The following is a 26,700-nucleotide window of genomic DNA, read 5'->3' as shown; positions in this document are numbered from 1 at the left end:
CATTCACTTGGGCCAAACATTTTTGCATCGATGTTTACAGAGAGTAGGCAATTCACTAGATGTTGTTGAACAATTGCCTTAAAAGCAATTTATGAATTTTCATCATTCATAGGCTTGGTGTGAGCCACCAAAATAGTTTTGCCATAAAAAACAGAATTTTTGTATCTTATGTCATTCCTTTAGGCCAAGATTTGTATGTCGATGATGATTATAGGGTGTAGGCTACTTGTAAATTCTTCTATCAATATTTGTTTTAAGCGTAATTCTGGAATGTCTCGTCATTTCTTTTGGGCCAAAGTTTTGCGTATTTTGTTTGTTTACCAATTCTAGTCTTGCTATCAGTTGGTAAATGATATTAACCCTTAAACGGCGAAGCGGTATTTTAAAAATCACGAGTGAGCGGTGAAGAGGAAAAATGTTTTTAAAAAAAAATCACAGCACGCTTAGTTTTCAAGATTAAGAGTTCATTTGTGGCTCCTTTTTTTGTCATTGCCTGAAGTTTAGTATGCAACCATCAGAAATGAAAAAAAAATCATTATCATATATAAATATTGGGATATATGACAGCGCAAAATTTTTTTTATATATAATTGTTTACAAATCGTGCTGTGAGCAAAACGGTTAAAGCTAATGAGTTAATTTTTTGTCGTTGTAGTGTACACTAAATTGTGATCATTTTGGTATATAACACATTGTAGAATGATCAAGGCAACACAGAGAAAAGATTATCACAAATGATGCATGAATTCATAACGCGCGGACGTAAAAAAAAAGCAGTTTTAAAAAATTCACGATAAATCAAAATATTGTGCTAGAGACTTCCTGTTTGTTGCAAAATGAAGGTAATTGATTGAATATTACTAGACTGAGTGTTGTAGCTTACAATTGCAGTTTTCGACCATTTCGATCGAGTTGAAGTAGACCGAAGGACGAATTTTTTCTATTTATCGTTATTTATGTGAAAATATTTAAAAACTGATAAAAGCTACAACCATAGGTTGTTTATTGTTGTGTTCTTCATGAAATTGCGCACATTTTCATATATAAAACTTTAAGTAAAGGCTAATTTAAAATGGTGCAAACATTATGACAATCGGACGAAAAAATTTATGATTTTTTCGGAAGTTATCGCGCGGACGTAAGGAAAAAGTTTATTTCATAAATTCAGCATAAATCGAAATATTGTGCTAGAGACTTCCAATTTGTTGCAAAATAAAGGAAAATGATTGAATATTACTAGAATGTAATAGTTTTAGCTTACAATTGCGTTTTTTTGGCCATTTCGGTCGAGTCAAAATTGACCGAAGGTTGAAATTTTGGCACTTATCGTTATTTATATGAAAATATTTCAAAACTGATAAAAGCTACAACCATGGGTTGTCTTTTGTCGTATTCTACATAAAATTGAGCACATTTTCATATATAAAACTCTATGTAAGGGATAATTTAAAATGGTGCAAACATTATAACAATCGGACGAAAAAATTTATGAATGTTTCGGAATAGTTACCGCGCGGACGTAAGGAAAATGTTTTTTTTTTCATAAATCAAAATATTGTGCTAGAGACTTCCAATTGGTTGCAAAATAAAGGTAAATGATTGAATATTACTAGAATGTAATAGTTTTAGCTTACAATTGCGTTTTTTGACCATTTCGGTCGAGTCAAAGTTGACCGTTGGTTGAAATTTTGACACTTATCGTTATTTATATGGAAATATTTCAAAACTGATTAAAGCTACAACCATGGGTTGTTTTTTGTTGTATTCTACATAAAATTGCACACATTTTCATATATAAAACTTTGTGTAACGGCTAATTTAAAATGGTGCAAACATTACGACAATTGGACGAAAAAATGTCTGATTTTATTCGGAAGAGTTACCGCGCAGACGTGAGGAAAATGTTTTTTTTTTCATAAATTCACCATAAATCGAAATATTGTGCTAGAGACTTCCAATTTGTTGCAAAATAGAGATAAATGATTGAATACTACTAGAATGTAAGAGTTTAGCTTACAATTGCGTTTTCTGGGCTCAGTTCGTGTCGCTGCGTGAAATAATCCTTTAGTTTATTATTTCTAAGGTAAATGAGCTAACAAATACCAGAGAAAAAAACAAATCAAAGAAGATATCAGTATAACTGACTCGCTCACCCAAAATAAAAGAAGGGTGTCGGTATGGTAACTGGGGCGAGTGAGACCACTACCACGAACTTCTTGCCATTTAGAATTCTCCTATATCAAAATTCCCAAACGAGAGAGCCGATCCACAGGTCGAGGCGGCAACTACTACCACTACACCCCACGCCACGCTGATCGCCGTGCCTCTGGTGGCCATCCTTTCAGTTAGCGGACTTAAAACCACACGTGTTTTCTTTCACTCTGTGATTTGTGGATTTATCTTTTCCCTTCTTCGTGATGGAACGTGCAGCGATTGCAGCAGCTAAGTTAAGTGTCCTGTAAAGGTTTGGATTTAGTTTCGTTCCATCCAGGTGCCTGTATTTGCCGTTTTTTAGGTATAAATACGGGTTCCCGGTCTGGAGCATGGCGGCATTGTCCCGCCTCATGTTCGGTTAGGTTCTCGGTCCCCCATACCTGGAACCTTTCCTTTTGATTTATTCACGTGTGACTCTAGTCCTATTATTCATTTTATGCCATGTTGCTTTTTACATCGTTTTAGGGGATGTAGCCTACCCCTGGTGTTAGTTCATGCATGCATGTCTCTCTACCTAACGTAGGCATCTGAGTGTTTCCTTGTCCAGACCCTAGCCATTGCTCTCCTTATCGGCTTAGGCTAGCTCTGAGTGATAGACTTTCTTCCGAGTCAGTCGTGCACTCCTGGACGTCCTTTCTCTTTCACTCATTGTTTTTTCCCCTACTTTCTTTTATCGATGTATAGTTGATTTGGTTAGCCTAGGGCGTCTAGCCTTGTAGCCTGGGTCTCGGTGGTCCTTTGGTCCACGTTAGTTACAGTTTTGTTGCATCCTCTCTTATCAGTTTTGTTGCATCATGCATTGTTGCACCATCCTGGTCAGTTTGGTTGCATTAGACCCTTGGCTTTCCGATCCAGTCGGTTGTGTTGTGTTATCGTACTTTGGTCCACTCGTGATCGCGGTACGGCTAGACGCCCGCCCCCCGCCCCAGTCGCTTCCCCCCTCCTCCTCTCGCCATAGAGTAGGAGGGAGGGATGTCTGTTCTCGCTCGCTCCATCCGGGCCCGGCTCCCTCTCTCCCTACGCGGAGGGAGTAGGGGAGTCTGGACAGACTGTTAGGCTGGGAGTGACCGTGTTCTCCCTCGTGCTCTGTGGTGCCTCGGTGGGGCGAGGGTTGGGGGGTTGGCCTCCCCCCTCCCTGGTTGCTCCAGCGCCCCGCGGTGTACACGGGAACTGATTTCTTCCCTCCTCGTTTTTTTCCCCCTGTGACGGCGGGCCTCTGCCTCGTCTTCCCCGGCGTCCCATCGGTTACGGGAGGGGGCGTGGTAGGCTCCGCCAACCAACGGAGTGGATATGTTTTCAGTTGGTCCTTAGCTTTCCATCATTCCTTTGTCTCCGGCATGTGCCCCTTTGGGCATTCTTCCGGCAGCGTTGGACAGCGCCGCGTTTCGGAGTCGTCCTCCGATTTTATTTTAGTTATGCTTAAGTTAGTTTAAGTATTTTATCTTAAGCTTGGGTCCCTCCCCTGCCCTTTGTTGGAAATTTCTTTTATAGTTATATGCCATATATCTATATATTTACCTCTGGTTTGCGAAATTTCCTCCTCCGGCTTACACCGGAGTTATTGTATCACCTATTTATCTCATAAGGTTCTCAGGGGAGGGGTTATGCCCGATTTTTCATTAATCTCCGGCATGCGGCGGAGTACTAGAGTAGCTCTGTGAGTGTAATCTTGATACTCCCGTATATTTCCACTTACAGGCTACCAACTGCCAGCATCCCGGCTGTAACGCTGTGTTGCAGGACCCCTGCAGGCACGAGGTCTGCAGGACTCATGCTCCCTGCTCCACCAGCCATGCGGATCTGCAGGTCTGGTTTCATGAAGCTTGTTCCATCTGTTATGAGCTTGTGAGTCAGTTTTTGGATGGGGTAAGTACTTTACTCATCAGCACATTCATGCAATAGAAGTTCTGATATATTGCTAAACTTAAGCTTAATTTAGTCTAATGGTTAGGGTTCACCTTTAGCCTTAAGTTCTAATAATCGCCCTCTCCTTCAGGCTGCCGCAGTCAGGGAGACCGCTCTCGCAACTCTGAGAGCTTGGGTCGGCAGATTTGGGAAAAACGCCGCTAAAGGACAGCCCTACATCTTGGAGAAAAGGCTGGCTGTCCTGTTGTTTCCCGGAGGCAAGTCGACGGGGTGCGTCGACCCTACTGAGGCAACCTCGACGATCGCGACTATACAACGACAGGAGGAGCAATGCATGAAGGAAGGACCGGGCCAGGATATCTCGGCGGAAGTCGCCACGTTAGACATAAATGTAGAGCCTATGGTAGGTGTGGATGACTTGTTGGTTGAGGTAGGTATGTTGGACGCTCAAGGGCTTCCCTTGGGCGTTCTTGGATCTTCTTCTCCTGTCCCTTCTTCTTCTTCCTTCCGGGGCTTTACGGGGGCGGAGCTCCCGTATAGTGCACCCGACGCCTCTGTGGTCCCCAAGGTGAAGGGCCACAGGACACAGAAAACCCTAAGCAAGACGTCGTCGTCTAAAAAGACTTCTTCGTCGTCTTCAACTCATAAGTCTCAGGCTTCTCACCCCGGAGCAGAGAAAGTGAAAGCATCCACTTCTTTGGCTTCACTTCCTAAAGGGTCGAGGAGCAAGTCCTCCAAAGAGAGATCCTGCACTCCGGCGGAGTCGGTGGTCTCTCCTTCCACTAGGGTAGTTCCTTTGGGGACCTCATCTGCTTCTGCGCCAGTAAGTGGCTTTGATCCTGCTGCATTTTCCGCCGGAATGATGCAGCAGGTAGGAGATCTAGTAGGTTCTTTAAGATCTAGTATGGAGCAGATGTTTACCCAGCTGTCGGACAGGATGTCCACGCAAGAGAACCTCCTGTCTGGCTTCAATCAAGCTCCGCAAGCTGCTACTCCAGCAGCTAGTGCCAGTCTCCTTCAGCTCCCTCCATGAGAGTCCCTCCCGCCATTCTCCATGAGTAACCCTTGGAGAGTAGCGTCTTTCGCCCCTTTCCAAGATGGTCTCATCTCCATCCCGGAGTGCGGAACTCGAAGGATTGAAGACTTCGAGTTCTACCCTGAAAATTTGCAGCCTCCTTTCATTGGCTACGCCAGGCTGACGGAGTCGGCATTGAATAGGGAGGACAAGATCCTGAAGGAGACAGTTCTCTATTCTAGGGATCAGGCACAGAGGGAATGGCTCCGCTGTCTGGAAGAATGGGACTGCATTAACACCAGGCTTCAAGCCTTTAAGAGCCCATTCACAATCTTCACGACAGAAGAGGAAGCACCACTTCCTTTCCTGACGAAGATTGCTAGCGTCACCATCCAAGCAGGCTTAAAAGGGGACCCTTTGCCGCAGTTGAGGGAGGCAGATCCCACATCTCCTCTGTTCCCTTCGTTTGGCGATATGTGGGAGGACTTGCCAGCCACCTTCACAGTGGGAAAGTTTAAACCGGACTGCGCTATGGACCAATTCGGTGAAAAACTCCCAAGACTTCCGGACAACCTCATCCAAACAGAATTCGAGGCAAGGTCCAGGCTGGCAAGAACTCTAAACACGATGGTAATGACAGAAGTAGTGGCCCTTTCCTATGCATCGGAACCGCTCTTCAAGCTTTTAACTAAATCACAGACTTATACAGTCCAATCGGACTTGTATGAGTTTGTGGTTGCAAGAGTCAACTGCAGGAAGCATGTCCTCCAGGAAGCAAGTATTCGGCATGAGCCAAATAAGTTGCTTTCCTCCAACATCTGGGGGCCGGACCTCTTCCCGGAGTCAGCGGTTAAAGAGGTCCAGAACGAAGCTACGAGAGTCAACCAGAGTCTCAAAGATCGTTGGGGCCTCTCCGCTAAGAGAAAGCAGGACTCGTCTGCTTCAGGTAAGAAACTGAAAAAGTCGAAGAGGTTTCAACCCTATCAAAAGAAACCTCAACACTTTGTTCAGGCAGTTTCAGCTGTCCCAGTCACCCAACCAGGACAAGCTGTCACAACGAAGAGCCAGACTCAACCTATCCTCCTGATCTCACCTCAGGCTCAACCATCCACCTCTTATGCTGTCTCCCCGGCGTTCAACCAAGTGTATGAAGGCCAGGCTTTTCAGCACTTCAACCGGTTTGCCAGGGGAAGTAGAGCCAGAGGAACGTTTCGTCAGAGAGGATCAGGCAGAGTTATCAACAGGGGAAAATACTTCCGTGGAGGCCGTGGAGCTCACCCAGCACAGCAACAGTGAGATCCCCAAGGTAGGAGGGAGGCTGTTCCTCTTCCGGCATCGGTGGGGGTTCAGCAAATGGGCACAAAGTATTGGGTCAAAAGGTCTGGGTTGGAGTTGGATCAAGGGCCCCCCTCCACCCAGACCATTCCTTCAACTTCCATCGAAGGAATTGACAGATTATGCGGAGGAACTCCTTCAGAAAGGAGCAATATCGAGAGTCAAGCATTTAAAATTTCAAGGTCGCTTGTTCAGCGTGCCAAAGAAAGGCTCATTAAAAAGAAGAGTAATCTTAGACTTGTCCCAGTTAAACTTATCCATTCGCTGCGACAAGTTCAAAATGCTGACCATCTCGCAGGTACAGACCTTACTTCCCCGTGGGGCCGTCACCACCTCTATCGATCTTACAGACGCATACTATCATATCCCAATAGCAAGACATTTTCGCCCTTACCTAGGCTTCAAGCTAGGGGACCAGGCATTCTCATTCAAAGTGATGCCCTTCGGGCTGAACGTAGCTCCCAGGGTATTCACGAAATTAGCGGAAGTAGTCGTTCAACAACTGAGGTCGCAAGGGATAATGGTAGTAGCATACCTCGACGATTGGTTGATCTGGGCGCCAACCGTCGAGGAATGCCGAAAAGAAACAAAGAAAGTAATTCAGTTCCTGGAATATCTGGGGTTCCAGATAAACAAGGGAAAATCAAGACTCACTCCGGAGTCCCGATTTCAATGGCTAGGCATCCAATGGGATTTATCCTCTCACAATCTGTCAATTCCAATAGCCAAGAGGAAGGAAATAATGAAGTCAGTAAAGCAATTTCTAAAGTACAAATATGCTTCAAGGAGAAACCAGGAAAGGATCCTAGGTTCTCTTCAGTTTGCTTCAGTGACAAACATCTTGATGAAAGCCAAACTGAAAGACATAAACCGGATCTGGCGCTCAAGAGCAAATGTCAGATCTTGGGACAAGTTGTCAGCAATCCCGCAAATCCTTCGGAACCGTCTGCGTCCTTGGACACAGATGAAGAATCTGTCCATGTCGGTACCTCTTCAATATCCTCCCCCGGTAATAACTATCCACACAGATGCTTCATTAAGCGGCTGGGGAGGGTATTCTCAGTTCAAGAAGGTTCAGGGAACTTGGTCACCACAGTTCCGCCAGCTTCACATAAACGTATTGGAAGCCATGGCAGTGTTCCTGACCCTAAAGAGGCTCCTTCCACCAAAGAACTCTCATGTAAAACTGGTTCTGGACAGCGCAGTAGTAGTTCACTGCATCAACAGGGGAGGTTCCAAATCAAGACATCTAAACCATGTCATGATAGCCATCTTTTCCCTGGCGGACAAGTACAAATGGCACCTCTCCTCCACCCACCTGGCGGGAGTAAGGAATGTGATAGCAGACGCTCTATCCCGGTCAGTTCCCTTGGAGTCAGAATGGTCTCTGGACAACAGTTCGTTTCAATGGATACGCCGAGGTGTCCCAGGTCTCCAAGAAGATCTCTTCGCTTCTCAAGCGAACCACAAGCTTCCATGCTATGTGGCTCCCAACCTGGACCCTCTGGCATATGCCACAGACGCTCTGTCCATAGACTGGAACCTGTGGAAGAAGGTTTACATCTTTCCTCCAGTGAATCTTCTTCTGAAAGTTCTGGACAAACTCAGGACTTTCAAGGGACAAGTGGTACTAGTAGCACCGGACTGGCCGAAGACCAATTGGTATCCCCTGCTTCTGGAATTGGGTCTTCGCCCCCAACGGATTCCCAATCCCAGACTCTCTCAATCAGTACAAATGAAGACTGTGTTCGCTTCCTCAGGAATTCTCAAAGCCCTAACTTTATGGACTTCATGAAATTTGCGGCTAAAAAAGATGCAGGTTTAGATCCCCAGAATATCCTTTTCCTGGAATCAGATAAAAGGGATTCAACTTTGAGGCAGTATGACGCTGCAGTTAAGAAGTTGGCATCTTTCCTGAAGGAATCAAACATCAAAATCATGACTATCAATTCAGCTATATCCTTTTTTAGGTCCTTGTTTGAAAAAGGGTTAGCAGCTAGCACTATTACTACAAATAAATCAGCCTTGAAGAAGATCTTTCAAATGGGTTTTAACATAGACTTAACAGATTCCTATTTTTCGTCTATTTCCAAGGCTTGTGCTAGACTTAGACCTTCTGTTAGGCCTACTTCTGTGTCATGGTTTTTGAATGATGTCCTCAAATTGGCTTCAGACACTGACAACTCAACTTGTTCGTTTATAATGCTCTTAAGAAAAACATTATTTTTGCTAAGCCTGGCTTCAGGAACTAGAATTTCAGAACTGTCGGCTCTGTCCAGAGATACGGGACATATAGAATTTCTCCCCTCAGGAGAAGTTCTACTATCCCCGGATCGCTTTTTAGCTAAAAATGAGGATCCTTTATTGAGGTGGGAACCTTGGAAAGTCATTCCTCTTCCTCAAGACCCTTCTCTTTGTCCAGTAATGACCTTACGAGCCTTTCTGTCTAGGACATCCTCCTCCTCTTCGGGTTCCCTCTTTAGGAGAGAAAAGGGTGGCACTTTATCAATTAAATGCATAAGACAACAGATCCTCTACTTAATTAAACAAGCAAACCCTGAATCTTTCCCTAAAGCATATGATGTCAGGGCAGTAGCCACCTCAATTAACTATTTCCAGCACATGAACTTTGATGAATTGAAAAAGTATACTGGATGGAAATCGCCGACAGTGTTTAAGCGACACTATTTAAAGTCCCTAGAATCTTTAAAATTTTCAGCAGTGGCAGCGGGAAACATAGTTTCTCCTGACACTGCCCAGTAGTTATAGTTGAAGATCCAGATCTCCTTTCTGCCTGCCTCATTTAACATTTTGTCCATCCTACCGTACTGCTCTACACTTCGCCTTTAGCCTTAGCTGCTTATCTGAATGGCTTAGTGGTGTGTCCCTTATTATTTTTTTTTTTGCTAGGGTCACCCACAATTTTTGTATATATATAAGCTTAACGAGTGTGGTCCCCTTATTTTTATGCTAGGGTTCCACACACTCATCTTACAATGGTTTTGATGCTTTGTGATTGTTCAATATTTGTATATGTGAAACCTATTGAGTGTGTTCCCTTATTGTATTGTTAAGATTACACACACTATCATATAATAATATTTTGATGCTTTGTAATATTTTGTATAATTTTAAAATTTTTACATGTTTGTGAGAAACCAATTACTATGATTTATCTCACATTTAGAGATTAAGTGGATATAATTACTTGTAAATTTATATATAATTTCACAAGTTTCTTTTGATGTTATTATTTTGTATACATACCTTTTTCTCTAAATTATAGTATTGTAGATTTAATTTTTGGTTTTATTGAGACCCTCTTATATTTTCTTTAATCTTGTGCTATTTCTCTGGTACTATTTCACGCAGCGACACGAACTGAGCCCAGAAAAAGGATTTTGACATAGGAAAAATCTATTTCTGGGCGATGGGTTCGTGTCGCCCAGTGAAATCCCACCACTGCCCTGCCCTGCCCCCCAAGATTGCCTGCTAACTTCAGGATGGCCACCAGAGGCGTGGCGATCGGCGTGGCGTGGGGTGTAGTGGTAGTAGTTGCCGCCTCGACCTGTGGATCGGCTCTCTCGTTTGGGAATTTTGATATAGGAGAATTCTAAATGGCAAGAAGTTCGTGGTAGTGGTCTCACTCGCCCCAGTTACCATACCGACACCCTTCTTTTATTTTGGGTGAGCGAGTCAGTTATACTGACATCTTTGATTTGTTTTTTCTCTGGTATTTGTTAGCTCATTTACCTTAGAAATAATAAACTAAAGGATTATTTCACTGGGCGACACGAACCCATCGCCCAGAAATAGATTTTTCCTACGTCAAAATCCTTTTTTCGACCATTTCGGTCGAGTCAAAGTTGACTGAAGGTTGAAATTTGGGCACTTATCGTTATTTATATGAAAATATTTCAAAACTGATAAAAGATACAACCATCAGTTGTTTATATTTGTATTCTACATAAAATTGCACACATTTTCATATATAATACTCCATGTAAGGGCTAGTATAAAATGGTGCAAAAATTATGTCAAAGTGACAAAATAATTTCTGAGATGTGTCGCTATACTTTTTAGTGCAATAAGAAAGAAATTCGCGCTTGCGCGCCTGCGTAACGATTGTAAACAAAACAACGCCTTGATCCATGAGCTCCCAGCATCCTCCAAGGCGCGTGATTCAAAAGTTTTCGTCTAGTAGGCTTATAAGTATTTTTCCCCGAATTTTTAAAAAACTTATATATAGACGTACCATACGTCCAATCGGCACTGAACAGACAATTTATATCGACGTTTGATACGTCCAATTGGCGTTAAAGGGTTAAATAACCCTCACATTTTCCCTTGCAGAGAATTAAGTGTAAGGGCAGAAAGTATTAGGAGAGAATGGTACCTATGGAGGACAGTGTTATCATCGACCGAGAGTTTATCCCAGTAATTACTTTTGGATAGTGCAGGTGGCCCTCAGTTAGTGGCAGGAGTTCGGTTCCTGGCCACCGATGCTAAGCGATTTTAAAGCCTATGGCCGCCGCACACCTTCTTTCGAAATTCTAGACCAGTCAAACGGCGCCATAATCCTGCAATGGTGCAATAATTAAAATTATATTTATGCAGTATGGTACATACTATAGAATTTACTGTACTGTAGTTCTGTACAGTACATTATAGTATTATAAATACTGTAAAGTGAAAAGAGCCTAGCTTTAATCCTTTGAATGTCTAGAGTATGTAAAGATATAATAAGGTTTTATTTAGTGTACAGGTAGCTGTTGTGTTTAAGTTACGATAATTCGTCTTACGATAATCCGATTTTATGAGAGACCAAATAACAATAGCCTAACTTTATCCCATCTTCTAGTTATATAAGTTCAAAAACGGCAAAAGAGAATGATGAAAGTATGGTTTTAACGTTCATACTCGTTGCGTAAACGTCTACAGCCATGAACAACCGAACAAGAAACAATTTTTTTTTTTCTAAGTACAACCGAATTGGATAATATCCGTTTGGCTTGTATTTCAATCATCGTACTATAGTACACTATTGCTGTAGTTGTTATAAATATGTAGAATAGAACTGAGATATCTTAATGTAATAACTTTATTCGCTATAAATTAAAGATCAGTATAGATCAAAGATCAATTGGGAAATATACTGTTAAATTTAAACCAAGTTGTAGCTGAAGCTGAGAAAACTGTTCAAGCTGCTAATGACTATTATCGTGCATCGGCAACAAGGATAAAACTCCAGTAAACGTATGCCATCAAACACAACTGTAGATAAAATTAAGGTAAAATCATTTTAATCAAAACTACTGTGCTTGAAAGAACACATTTTACTGTTGGTTTCACGCCATTATAAGATAAATAACGTAAAGTTCATATTACGATAATATAAAGGAAAATTGCGAACGGAATCACATAATTTTTTTAACGCAATAAATATGCCGCCAATGTAATCTGTTAAAAAAAAAAAAATCAGTTCACAATCACGAGACATATTCAATTCATGTTTCCACCTAAAAACACGTATAAGGAAAAATAACCTTGTCTCATATAAGTCAAGTATCTACATATTCGTTTATGCTAACTAGAGGCAAGAAAATTTGCTCAGAATTTCGTTAAATATGGCAAAACAAACTCGTATTCGCCTTCAGCTGATTTCAAACCGAAACATTGGCTGTTCCGCGGAATACTGGCTTAGATTTGCCATAGTATTTTATAATACAATAATATGAGAATACATATAATATTATAGGATATAGTGAAGTAATGTATAACTTTTAAAGGATTTATGTGAAAGATGTGTGTTTACTTTTTCTTCTGTGCTTCTCTTAATTTTCGTCACTATGCCATCTACGTAGCAGCAGCATCTCGAGCTCGTACGGACATACCTCAATTTTTTGCTCAAGTAACAAAGCCAAAAATCGACCGAGTTGCACAGTTATATTTTGTACTTCTATCCCATGGAAAAACAAACAAAATTGCAGTGTTGCAAAATCGAATGTATACGCGAGTTTTTTCTTTTAAAATAAATTTATACAGCAATTGTAAATATAATGTTATAAAAACGTGATTCAATTATGTATATAAATTAAAATATTATTCGGATGTGACTGAACAACCTGTTGTCTTCATCATGTGAAGGGCTGTTACAAAGACTTTAAATGGACATGTGTGCTGACACTGTATCATATTTATATACAATTAAGACCAATGAGTTGATTAACAGCTCTCCTAGGGCTGGCCCGAAGGATTAGATATTTTATGTGACTAGGAACCAATTGGCTACCTAGCAACAGGACCTACAGCTTATTGTGGGATCCAACCACATTGTATCAAGAAATGATTTTCTATCACCAGAAATAAATTCCTCTGGTTCCGCGTTGGCCGAGCTGAGAATCGAACTTCGGACCGCTGGAATGGTAGCCGAGCGCGAAATGCACTCAGCCAACGTGGAACTATATTTATGTACAAAAATAAAATAAATACCCTGTAATGCATTTTTCATACACATTTTAAACATAAATGCATGAAAACTTTTAACAAAAAGCTGAAGTTTCATAAACAAAAATGAGTTTTCATCAGCTCCCAAATTAATAAAATAACACCATGCATTTTTCGGAACAGTGGCAGACAAGAACGAATATGAAAAAATATCCTCTGACAATGTGGGGGATAGTTACAAATCTGCCTTAATTTTTATCAAATTCATGTAAAAAATGAAAATACCTTTTACGTATTATATTTTCATACACATTTTAAACATAAAAGCATGAACATGTATAAAATCGACACATCGATTGCTAAATTTGCACTCTTTTTAACTATATTTTCGGAAGAGCGTCAGGTGGCTGCTTACAAGAATGAACATGAAAAAACATCGTATTTGATAACGTGAAGTGCCATTTCAAAAGCTGCCTTAGTATCATATTTCTGCGCATAAATAAAAATACCCTATACGTAATACATTTTCATACACATTTTAAACATTAAAGCATGAAAGTTTATAAATCGACACATCCATAGCTAAATTTCCACTTATGGAACTCTATATTTTCGGCATAGAACAGCGTCAGAGGCATATATTTTACCTTAATACCTATGTAATAACTCGCAATAAAATTTGTTAATATCATTTGCATAACCTTTATGGTCTGAACGGCATTTCTACAAATGTATGAACTTGTTAGACAACGGCGTTAGCGGCGTTGTTAACTGAAAATTGTGCTGTAAAAATACCTATAAATGCCTTATTTTATTCATGTATATTTTTTACGACAGCTGTAAAACTGATTCACCGCTGAGCGATTGTGCCGTTAACGGCGGGCCACCTGTAATTGCTTCGGCAGTGCATTTTGAAGACTTTTGAGATGTTTCTCATGTCTCTACAAGGAGGGCACGCTTCTAAGTTGATGCGGGAGATTGTGAAGGTTCATCTCTTCCAGCAGAAACACTCGTATCAGCATGACGCCAGCTCGTACTTCGAGCTTTCGATGGTGCACGCAAGCGCCTTCTATCATCTAGCACAGAGGCTCCAGTGGCTCGAGCGTCGGTGCCAAAGCTCCCAGAGCACCAGAGTGTCCATGAGTGCTCATAAGCATCAGAGCATCCATGAGCCCCCAGGGCTGTCAATAAGGGCCCAAGAGTGTCCATTATTGCTCAGAAGAGGCCATGGCTGCCCAGGACCATCCAAGAGTGCACGTAAGTGCCCAAAAGCATCCATGAGCACCCATGGTCAACATCATATGCCTAAATTGAAGATCATACAAGAAGAAAGCAACTAAAGACACTTTTTCTGGACGAATGAGAGGCTGACGAGAAAACACTTAAAAGAATATAGAAAGTACCTTATTTTAAAGAATTAAAAGAACCTTCCAGAGGGATTCATCCCTGTGGGGGGTTGTACATGAATCAAATAAAGGGTATAGTCAGCACATACATTATTTTCTCTCCTACTACTAGCCTTATAATGTTATCCACTTGCTTCCATGTCTGGCTCCCTCACTTCGTTCTGATGCCATTTGTGTCAGGGTTAGAAATGTTAACCTTGTGATAGTGATGTATGATATTGAAGAGTTGTGCAGCAGAGGAGGTGACTATTCGTCCCTTGATTTTCCTAGACGAAAGGTACCTGTCAGACTCCCGTGCACCTGGGAGGAGGCAAACTAGAAGCCCAAGGGCAGGGAGGGTTAATGTGCAAGTAGTCGCTCACTCAGTCAGAACTGTTGCCAGTCCCAGGTATTGACAGACAGCCATTGGAAAGGCATCTTCTGGATGTGTAGTGGAGGATGTAGCTTTACGGCTCTTTTCGAATTTCCTAACCCAGTCCGTCATATTCCCCTAAACCTGGAAGGAGGCATGCTGTCGGTCAGTGGGGTTCATAAAGGTCAAACCTGTTGTCGGCAGGTTTCAATGGACAACCATTAAAAAGGAGTCCATATAGCATGCTTGTCCTTACTTTTTGAGTCATGGATCCTAGTGCTGTGTGCGTGTCAGCTCTTCAGTCTAGCCTCTAGCAGGGTCTCGATAGACAGCCACTAACGAGATAACTTCATGGAGGTGTAGTGGAAGTGGCGGCTAGCTGGCCTGTCAGATATCCTAGACTTTAGTCCATGTCATTTTTCCCTTGGGAGGGGACATACTGGCAGTCGAGCGGAGTCCAAGGGGTCTACACGTAGTCGGTCTCTCAGTCGCACCAGTAACAAATCCCAGGTGGTGATGACAGACAATCAGTAGAAAGGCACCTTTTCCAGTAATCATTTTTTCTCTAGTAATGAGGCTTTAAGCCCTGAAAAGAGGTGCCAGTGGCAATCTAGCAACAAATACTGACCATTGAAAAGGTCAGCAGTGGATGTGTCTTGCACCCCTCAGGTGCCTCCCAAGGAGGCTAAAGAAATGAGACCTTGTAGTTTCTGGGATAGTCCAGAGAGTTTTTTCAATGTATATTTTTCTCCCAGAGAGTCCATTTTTTTTTCAGTCTGTGTGCCCTGTAGTGTCGGAAAGATTGTCAGTTCATCTACATTCTGAGTGCTCATCTGAGCACCGAATGATGCGAGGTACAAAACTTAAGGACCATTCTTGGTCTCTCAAATGCTCTTTAGCATCAAAGCACCCATTGGCTTCAGAGTGCCCATTGGCGCCAGAGAGCCCATTGGCACAGAACACCCATTGGCACTAGAACACTTGATGGTCTGCAAGCAACCGGAGGTTCGGGAGCAAACATTAGTGACCAAGCTCCCAGAGTTTAGTGAGCACCCAGCAGTTGAGCGTACTGTTTTTCCTGAGCGCCCAAACACTCATTGAGCGCCCACTGAAGGACAGGTGCCCTTTGGCAACAACTTCCATGCTTCATCTACTTCTCAAGTGCTACTTCAACAATACTGGACCCAGATTGGGCTCACATCCAATGCTGTTTGGATGTCATTTTAGGTTTTTCTCAAACATTCCACCGTCTAACGCAGTAGAGTTTACTTTATCGCCAGTTTGTTTCAGCAGAAGAAGAGAGTCAAATCTGGATGAGGCTTCGCCTCCAACTCTTTATGCTTCCCTTTGTTTTCTTTTTGAAGAACTTACCAGCCTTCCAAATGAGCAGTTTATCCGTAGATACAGATAAACTACCTACATGGTGCTATCTATTTCATAGACTGCTGGTTAGCAGACAAAAGAGAGCAAGGGAAGGCTGCTTCTCTTTCCCTCCGTACTCATTGAAGAGAAGACATTCATATTATGCTACTGTAGAAGCTTCTTCCCAGACTGCACTTACCTCCTTCCAAGGAGACTTTCCAGGTCTTATTGAGCCTATATGCAGGTCTGCTTTTTCCGATTGCTAAAGTTATTTTTTTTTCATCTTAGTTGGATCACTTTCTAAGAAATCTTTTCAAGTTGTTTGAAGTGATCAGCTTTATGGATTGGGCAATTGGCGCCCTAGCAAAGATCCAAGATCTGATGATCTTTTTACTGATTTCTTTGCTTTTCATTCTTGTATTGACATAGCAGTTAGGGTGGCTCACTGGAGTTGGCATTCACCTTTACTATGGGGATACTTAAGAAACATGAACTTCGGTGTTCCTTTACCTTTAAAGGCGTATCTTCAGCACAAAAGTCAGCGCTTTTGTTTTCCCCTTTAGTTCATGATATCCTTTTTCCACTAGCAGTAGTAAGCAGTGTCACTTTTGAGTTGCTAAGGAAGGCAACTCAGGACTCGTTGGTACAACCTTCGAAACGTTCTGTGAAAGTTTTGACTCTTGAGTGCTGAAGCCTCTTCTGAGTGGTAAAGTCTCTTCCCCTGTACAACAGTTGCCCTTTTGAGGGGGTAGACAAGGTCACAATTCAGACCAAGAGCGAATGTCTGATACCCCTCCAAGGCTTTCAAGAAATCAACATCCAAACCACCTCCTAAAAAGTGAAGGTGTTTTGCCCTTTGCAGCAGTAGGAGCCAGCGGCCAAGTGAGGAAGGGGGGCAGGTGAACCTGGATGTATGATCATATTCCTCGCTTATTCCCCTGTTTTTCTTTTCTCAATCCCCTTACTCTGAAGACACCGTGATGAGTATCCTCTGGGTTTTACTATGATGTTTTACTGAGATCCAGCATCTTTAGCTTTCGGGTACACTATGTCCATTACTTCCATTCTGCACCCTATTCATTTGGTGCCAATTACAGCCTGGCACTGTCACTTGTGCTGAGCTCCCACAAGTGCCCACCAGTCCCGAGCTCACAGCTCAACAATTGTATAGAGCTTCTGGCACCATCTACAGACTGACATCAGAACATTCTCTGAGTGTCCAGATACTCTTCAACTCTGTGTCCATTTGGGGTTTTCAGAGGACCATCCTTTGTATATAAAGCTGTATGGCAAGATCAGTTTCATCCATTGAGAATAATTTATTGCACTAATGGACTTTTACCATGAGGCACACACAGAATAAGGAGAGCAGTTTGCCTTCATATAAGTAAAGCTAAGGAAATCAGAGTAACCTCTTCCCCTTTAGCTTGCATATTTTCTGCCTTCAATTTCATGGCAGTTAAAAGTGTGTTCAGACCATATCTAGACTGGCATGGAATAGAGGAAGGAAGCATAGGATTTTTCCCATTATCTCTAATAAGGTGACTATTATTTGTAATATGGTGTCGAGTTGTCGAGTCTTGCAGAGCCAGGGGGTGCAGTGCACCTGAAACACCCACCACTCTCTGTGGATAGGTTTTGGATTTATCTCAGTTTAAGGTGACAGTATTGTATGGTTGTTTTATTTTGGTGCTGCGCCCAGGGTAAGGGTGGGCACCTATCATGCTTTGCTAGCCGTCAGAATATACTTTCCTCACTGCAAAGTGACCCCTGGCTATACCACCACGTCAATACAGGTTAAGATGAACACCAACCAGAGGCAGTATCCCAGTAGCTCTCTTAACTGATAAGGAAACGACAAGCATTGTATTCAGTGCTGGCCGCATTTCTATTTCAGTTTATTGCATATTTTGAAAAAGTATATGTCCATGTCTTCCACCTACTTCAATGTGAAATCTGCTATGTAATTATTGTTTGTTACATAATTAAAAATAAAATTTTTATATCAAAACAAAGTTTTAATTACTATACTTACCAGAGCCCTCCCTCCCTCCCCTCTGGTGGATATAAGGAGTGAACAAAACTGAGCTTGCCCACAGTCATTCCTCTTCTCCTGCTAGTAGGAAGTGTTATCCGTGAAATTTTGAATTCAAGCTGCCGTTTAAGTGGAACTCATAGCTTCGTAGCTACTGGGAAAGTGAAATTAAAACTGCTTTATTATAAAAATGTCATTATTTTATGGAATAAGATTTAGTTGTCTTGAAAACTGTTTTATGATTGAAACCTGCTTTATTTCAGGCCACCAAAGCCTCTGATGATTTGCTGCAGTTAACAGGAAACCCATTTGCTGACATTCTAGCACCTCCTGGTGGAGCTGCACCAGCTCCTGTAGCTACTCAGCCTTACACTAATGGTAGGAGAGTAGTGTTTCTTCATTGATAATTAATCAGGTTTTTGGCATGGTTCATAATGGTTTCATTCTAGTGTGCTTATATTAGTGTTGTATTTTTATGGCTGTGTTCTGTGTCTTTCATGTTTTGAGTGTGAGTATTTCTATCTAGAAAGTTAAAAGTTGTATCAAGATGACATCAAAGCTTGAGTGGTGTTGACCCTTAGAAAGCTGTGCTATGACAGCCATGGGTCCCTTTATTTGTAGACATAATCATTAGTTATAAGAAGGATAATCATGCAGTCTATTGTCATTGAATTAGAGTGCACTAAAGGTAATTTAAAATCCAGTTTAATGTACGTATTATACAATCAAAAGTAAAGATGATGATGTAGAAATGGGCCAACATCTGAGATTCGTCATCACAATATGCCTAACAAGTAGGATTTTGGATAAATTATTATTATAACTATATTTACTCAACCAAAAGGTTTGATCTTGCGACATGTACATAATAGACAAGATTGTTTGGCGATAGACTAAATTGATTGTTGAAAATCCAGGACTGGTAAGCAGTCATATTTTGCGGTGGTGTAGTAAGTAAAAGCTTCACTGACGTTCCTGGATTTGAAAGGCTCCTTGGGTTCGCGCCCGGGTCCAGGCAAGTCTATTATCGAGAAAAAATTCCCCTTCGGTTAAGCATATAGGAAAATATATTAATTCCGAGGTAGAGCGAATTAGATATTAAAGGAAATTGTAGCTCAATATATGTATATGAATCACGGAAATGGGACATAATTTATGTATATACAAATATATATATATATATATATAATAATAGTATATTATATATATGTATATATTATATATATATATATATATTATTATTTAATTTTTATATATAATAAATATTAATATATATTTTAATATTATAATATATATATAAATATATATTATATTATATATATATAATATTATAATTATACTTATTTATGATTTATATATGAAACATACATATGTATATGTATAGTATATATACATATTATATATATGTATATACATACATATGTATATATATGTATATATCATAATGATATATATGTATATATCATACATATGTATATATATGTATATATACATACATATGTATATATAGTATATAACATATATATAGTATATATACATATATATATATGTGTATATATATATATATATATATATATATATCTATATATATATATATAATATATATATATATATATATATATATATATATATATATATATATATATATATATATATATATATATATATATATATATATATATATATATATATATATATATATATATACGCTAGGACAACTCAACGCTAGGACAACTCGGTGCCAGGACAACTCATCACCAGGGCAACTCAGTGCCAGGACAAATAGAATGAACTTATTAATGGAATTTTATAACAGCTTTTTAAAACCAAATGAAAGTAATTCATTAAGGATCAAATTTTAATATGTACATGACAAATTTTAATTTACAAATTTATCGAAAATTTTATGCAATTCCTCTTAAACATTCAGAGGAAGATTGTTGCGAAAAAGAAGTAACAATCTGAGAGTGTTTTCTCACATGAAAAAGAATGAACACCTTCTTGTTCAGACCAAGGAAGAAAATATGATACATATGGCTTAGTAATTGAAATGCTTTTACTTTTGTACATGCAGTTGACCATTCGTATTCACGTTCTCAAATAAGCAGACTCGGCTATTCGTGGGTTTCTCCATGGATCATATCTACCCATTATTCACAGACAGTTTCCCTATTCGGGGTATTTTTCATTGAGAAATATTAACTATTTACTGAATTTTTATATCAGTTTCATGACTAAATGCATTTTTCATGATAAAACTGATAAACTATTCAGGTATAAGCATTTTTAGAGGGATTTTCGTGTGGTTGAACTAACAAAATAGGCTGTTCTATGCATTTTTAGGAGGGTTTTAATTATTCGTGGATTTTATTTGTAGAGGGGTTCTGGTATGCATCCCCTATGAATAGGGGGGTCCACTGTAGTTGCATTTTTGTGTGTTGGTGATTGTGTAAGGCGCAAATACATGAGAAATTTTATCTCTACAACTTGGCTTTGGTCTGTGCTTCTGGCAACCACGTGTCGGGGGTCGACCCTTGTGGTCTGCCTTGAGGGCTTAGTGGGAGGGGGGAATGTTAGTACAAGCTGTGCTAAACTTTTCAAATGTCACCACAGGGACAAGTCTTTAAGACTGGCAAAGGGTCTAATAGGATTATTATCTACCAACATTGCAATGTTGGTTTCGCCTCCTAGTGATATCATTTCATATTTTGTTCGTTGGAGGACTTTTTTAGGATTTGAAATCTAAACAGGACCATTACCTTTACTATTAAAGAGAAATTTGGAAAAAACTATGAAGTGATATTTTGTGTGATATTCTAGTCATAGATATTTATCATATTTACTGATTTTACCAATAAATTAATGAACTGTGTTTATATAGAAATACAAGATTATCTTTTTGTAAATATTAAATGCAAAGGTTTCTAATAAGAGTTCCAATTTTCCTTATTTTTTGTATAATTTTACAAGTAAATTAATGTAGTTCTTTGTATAAAATGACAGGTGAATTTTCTTATGTAATGACATTATTCTTAAAGATATGTATTAAGTTTTTTCCTTGGGCATTCTGGAAAGTCAATGATTCATAGTTTTTTTTTTTTTTGTTGGCTGACATATAATTTATTCACTTGATATGATTTAAGTCAGCATATAGAATTATATATTACTGCAAAATATTTAACAGCAAAACAGAAGCAAACCTCAAATGTGCACACTGTAACAGCCAACACTAGTATGAAGCTATAAATTCTTTCTGTGAATTTGGAAATTATCTAAATACTTTTGACAAAAGCTTTTGTTAATTTGACAAGCAAACCATTGTCCCAAAACTCATAAGTGCTGAGTAGGGTTGTGGTGAGTGGTTAATTGAAGTATGTGAAGGAACATGATAGAATTTTGCACATTATTACTTTTTCACAACAATCTCCAACTGAATATTTGAGAGGAATTGCATAACATTTTCAATAATTTCGTACATTAAAATTTAGGTCTTCTATAAAAACTTATCCTAAGAAAATTAACTTTTATTTGGTTTTAAAAGCTTTTTTAAAATGGCCATTGATAAGTTTATTTTATTTTTCCTGGCACTGAGTCGGCAGTGGTAAGTTGTCCTGAACCCCTTCTGTACATCCCCCTCGATCCTCGACCACATGTCTTGTGCAATCTGTTCAACTCCCCATCTCTCAACTCCTAATCACACTCATTGTAGATTGCAGTAGTGCAGCTATGGACACTGGACTCTCACCTCATGTACTCCGGGGGAAATTCTCCCCTTCATTTCCTTCGCTCCATGTGCATGGAAACGTACGGTCACCTATTCATCCACTTCAAGTTCTAAATCATTGTTATTTGTAATCTGTTTTATGGAGTTCTAACATCCCTCTCAAACCCATATGGTGTAATCCTTTTTTTTTTCTGATATTATGGCAGACAGGCCAGCCGCACTTGGCAAACAGCAGAGCACCAGTGGTAGACATTCCTTCTCAAGACCCAGATACTTACAACATAGTCTTGGGAATGGCCCCACTTGGGAGACACTTGTCCCAGTATTTTCCATTAGCTCAGCCACCTCGCAGAAGGAAGTGCCCTGGCAAGAGGGGAGGCTCCAGATGAGGATCAGAATCTACAACTTGATCTGCCATGAATGGGGTTTTTGCTTAGCAAGCAAAAAGATATTGAGGCAGTAATATGGAATGAAGAGTGGTCAGTAGCAGTCTTGAGACAGAGCTACAGACTGCTCTTTAGTTTCACAAAAGCCCTGCTAGCTCTGTTTCTTATCCTGTTCTTATTCTACTGCCCAGGCTTACCAAAGGGGAGAGCCCTGCAGGAGGGGGTCAGAATGATGCTGCGGAAGGAAGCGGTGGAGGTTGTGTTGGACAACTCCCTTGGATTCAACAGCTGCCTCTTCCTAGTGGAGAAAGTCTCGGGAGGTTGGCATCTGGTGATAGACCTGTCAGCATTTAACAAGTTACGGACCAGAAGCCCGTCTTGACAGAAATGCCCCAGTGGTGGTTATCATCAGTGGGGGACCTCATGGCTTGGTGGATCTGCAGGATGCTTGCCTCCACATCCCCATTCTGTCGACCCCCAGGAAGTTTCCATGGTTTGTTGCCAAGGGAGTTACATACCAGTTAAGGGCTCTTTACTTTGGTCTGGTAGCAGCGCCTCATTCTTCACCAGAATGTCTCGGCTGGTATCTGCTTGGGCATAAGCAGTACTTCAACAACTGGCTAATTCTTGCCTCATCTTTGGAGGGGGCAGAGAGGGCCAGAGACACGATTCTGAACCTGTGCTGGATGTTGGGTATCGTAGCCAACCTACCCAAGAGGAACATCAAATACTTGGGGATGCTGATAGACAGATATAAGGGCCTTCCTGTTGCAGGAGAGAATAACAAGACTAATGAACATGTGACACAACTTCCTCTCTCATATAGTCCAGCCAGCACAGGAGTGGCTTTTACTCTTGGGCCATCTGGTCTTCTTTGAACACAGATGGTCCTGAGGCAGAGCACACCTCTGATCTCTCCAGTTGCAGATGAAAGGGACCAAAGAAGGACCTATCGCAGCCCAAAGAGGTAACCAAGAGAGTACAGGAGGCCTTCACATGTTGGAGAGATCCAGTCCGTGATGATAGGAGTACTACTTAACAAACCTCCCCCAGAGATACTGGTCTTCTCCAATGCCTCCTGAATAGGATGGGTTCCACACCTCAACAGAGAGTGCATTTTAGTGGCATGGGTTCCCAAGGAGGAGGAAGAGGAGCAAATCAACCTCCTGGGGATAAAAGCAGCATGGTTGGCTCCAGCATTTCCAATACTTCCTAGCAGGCCTCCTGGTTGTGGCAATGAGCGACAGCATGACAGTGGTAACCCAAGTCAACAAACAAGGGGGGGGACAATCTCCCCTGCCGTGCGACGTAGGAGCGAAGGAGTGATGATGCAAGAATGGTCAGCCTCCCAGGACCTGGAACTGATGGCCAGGTACAATCTAGGGAAAGGAACATTATTGCAGACCACCTCAGGAGGAAAGACGGTTATCAGGATGGAGTTCTCTCTCAACCAGCTGATAAACAGTCTGCTGGACTGTGGTAGGGCCCTGTGATAGACTGTTTTGGACGGCCGACAACTGCATGTTACTCTTGTCACTGGCCCCCCAATACTGGGCCAAAGAGCAGTGATGCAGAAATCCTTATAACTTGAGAAGGGTCCTGAACAGGCTCTACCAATCCTGAGGACTTTGGATAACCCTGGTAGTGCCCCCTGTGGCCACAGGCAGAGTGGTGTGCAGACCTGCTGCACATAATGCTCCTAGCAAGCTGCCTCAGTTGCCCAAAAGTCTGGTGAAAGAGCACAACAGAAGGTACCATTGATGCGTAGTTGGCCTCTGACTTCACAGTTGGAGGCTATCCAGCAGCTTCTTAGAAAAAAAGGTCTTTTCTAAGGACTCTGCAGAAGCCATCACAGATATCCTCAGACCCTCCTCCATCGGTGTTTACCAGGGCAAGTGGATGGAACACTGCCATTTGTAAAAAGAGGTAGCAGATTTTGAGTCTTCCTCAGATGATAAGATACTTTTGGTAAAAGCCATCAAGGGATACTGCGTGGCCATTACACAGGTTTCCTAGCCAAGGGGCAGTATCCTCTCCAAGTCAAGGGAGTTGTCAGCCATCATCCAGGGCTTCCAGAATAAATACCTCCTGGGAGAGATGGAGGTACCAGAGTGGGATGTTAACCAAGGTCCTTGCTAGTCTGTGTGGAACCCCCTGTGAACTCCTATTAATGCCTCAGACAGCCCTGTGTCATCTGGCTAAGACCCTAAACCCTTTTGTCCTGGACCTGAGACTTGAATGGTTCTCGTTCCCCCACTTGAAGGACTTCGTTAGGGGAGATGAGATAATGATGTACTCATTGAGAGCAGCATTAAGACTACCTGAAGAGGACAGTTACCCTCAGACCCAATTGCAAGAGGCTGTTTGTCAGCATGGACAGAATGAAGAAGAGGTCTTGAAGAATACCATCTCTAGGCTAAGGGAGGTCATCATGAGGGCTTACAACTTTCAAGCAGGATGGAGGATAATCCTATCAAGGATGAAGGCCCATGGAATAGGCTCACCAATGGCATACACGAAAAGCCACTCCCTCCAACAGGTACTGACAGCAGGTGTGTAGAAGTGGCAATCCACCTTCACTTCCTTGACCAGATAAGTTGGAAACTGCTGTATACTCACCTTGTAGATTAGTAGTTCTTAACTTTTATTGTCAGTGACACAAAATCTTGTCCAAATTAACCCTTAAACGCCGAAGCGGTAAAAAAAAAATTGTCTCCCGTGTGCCGGAGGTGTTTCAGAGTGAGCGCGGAAGCGGAAAAATTTTTTTTTCAAAAAACCACCATAAATCTAAATATTGTCCTAGAGACTTCCAATTTCTTTCAAAATGAAGACAAATGATTGAATATTACTATATAATGTAAGAGTATTAGCTTACAATTGCAGTTTTCGACCCTATCTGATGAGTTAAAGTTAACCGAATGTCTAATTTTTTTATATATATTTTTTATATGCAATTATTTCGGAAATAAGAAAAGCTACAACCTTCATATATTTTTCGTTTTATTCTACATGAAATTGCGCACATTTTCATATATAAAACTCTATGAAATGCCTAATATGAAACGGAGCAAATATTCCGAGAATGGGACGTACGCATTTCGGAGATTTGTGGCGTAGAATCCGCGCGCGGAGGGAAGGAAAGATTTTTTTTTTAAATTCACCATAAATCTAAATATTTTGCTAGAGACTTCAAATTTGTTTCAAGATGAAGATAAATGACTGAATATTACTAGACTGTAAGAGTTTTAGCTTACAATTGCGTTTTTCGACCATTTCGGTAGAGTCAAATTTGACCGAACGTGGTTTTTTTTCTATCGTGATTTATATGCAAATATTTCAAAAATGAGAAAAGCTACAACCTTCAATTATTTTTTGTTGTATTCTACATGAAATTGCGCACATTTTCATATATAAAACTCGGAAGAGTTACCGCGCGGATGTAAAGAAAATGTTATTTTTTCATAAATTCACCATAAATCGAAATATTGTGCTAGAGACTTCCAATTTGTTGCAAAATGAAGGTAAATGCTTGAATATTACTAAAATATAAACGTTTTAGCTTACAATTGCGTTTTTCGACCATTTCGGTAGAGTCAAAGTTGACCAAAGGTTGAAATTTTGGCAATTATCCTTATTTATATGAAAATATCTCAAAACTGATAAAAGCTACAACCATGGGTTGTTTTTAGTTGTATTGTGCATGAAATTGTGCAATTTCCATATATAAAACTTTATATAACGGCTAATTTTAAAATGGTGCAAACATTACCGCAATCGCATGTATGATTTTTTTCGGAAGAGTTACCGCGCGGACGTAAGGAAAAAGTTTTTTCATAAATTCACCATAAATCAAAATATTGTGCTAGAGACTTCCAATTAGTTGCAAAATGAAGGTAAATGATTGAATATTACTAAATATAAGGTTTTAGCTTTACATTGCGTTTTTCGACCATTTCGGTAGAGTCAAAGTTGACTGAAGGTTGAAATTTTGGCACTTATTGTTATTTATATGAAAATATCTCAAAACTGATAAAAGCTACACTCATGAGTATTTAATTGTTGTATTCTACATAAAAATGCGCACATTTTCATATATAATACTTCATGTAACGGCTAATTTACAATGGTACAAAAATTATGTCAAAGTGACAAAATAATTTCCTAGATGTGTCACAGATACTTTTTAGTGCGGCAAGAAAGAAATTCGCGCTTGCGCGCCTGCGTAATGATTGTAAACAAAACAACACCTTGATCCGTGAACTCCCAGCATCCCCCAAGGCGCGTGATTCAAAAGTTTTAGGCAGGTAGGCCTATAAGTATTTTTCCGCAAATTTAAAAAAAACTTTTGTAAGTCGACGTAAAATACGTCCAGTCGGCACACGAGAGACAAAAAATGTCGGCGTAAAATACGTCCAGTCGGCAGTAAAGGGTTAATCATAGTGACCCATGCCCTCATAATCATTTCCTTTTTATAATTATGTTTATGAAAATGTGTTATAGAAACAAAAATTACATTGAGATTTTTATTAACCCTTTAACGCCGAAGGGGTATAATAAA

General features: G+C 40.6%; 1 protein-coding gene across 22 annotated transcripts in view; it reads left to right on the top strand.

The window, feature by feature from the left end:
- LOC135201636 (phosphatidylinositol-binding clathrin assembly protein LAP-like) overlaps positions 1-26,700 on the top strand; it is a 485,987-nt gene that overhangs the window by 309,051 nt on the left and 150,236 nt on the right. For all 22 annotated transcript variants that reach the window (XM_064230718.1, XM_064230715.1, XM_064230716.1 and 19 more), the window contains one exon: positions 18,296-18,410. In XM_064230718.1, the coding sequence (XP_064086788.1) occupies positions 18,296-18,410 (115 nt within the window). The remainder of the gene's footprint in view (positions 1-18,295; positions 18,411-26,700) is intronic.

Source organism: Macrobrachium nipponense, chromosome 28, assembly GCF_015104395.2.
Source record: "Macrobrachium nipponense isolate FS-2020 chromosome 28, ASM1510439v2, whole genome shotgun sequence".
Lineage (NCBI taxonomy): Eukaryota > Metazoa > Arthropoda > Malacostraca > Decapoda > Palaemonidae > Macrobrachium > Macrobrachium nipponense.
The sequence above is the reverse complement of the archived record's forward strand: the minus strand, read 5'-3'. Positions and strand labels throughout refer to the sequence as shown.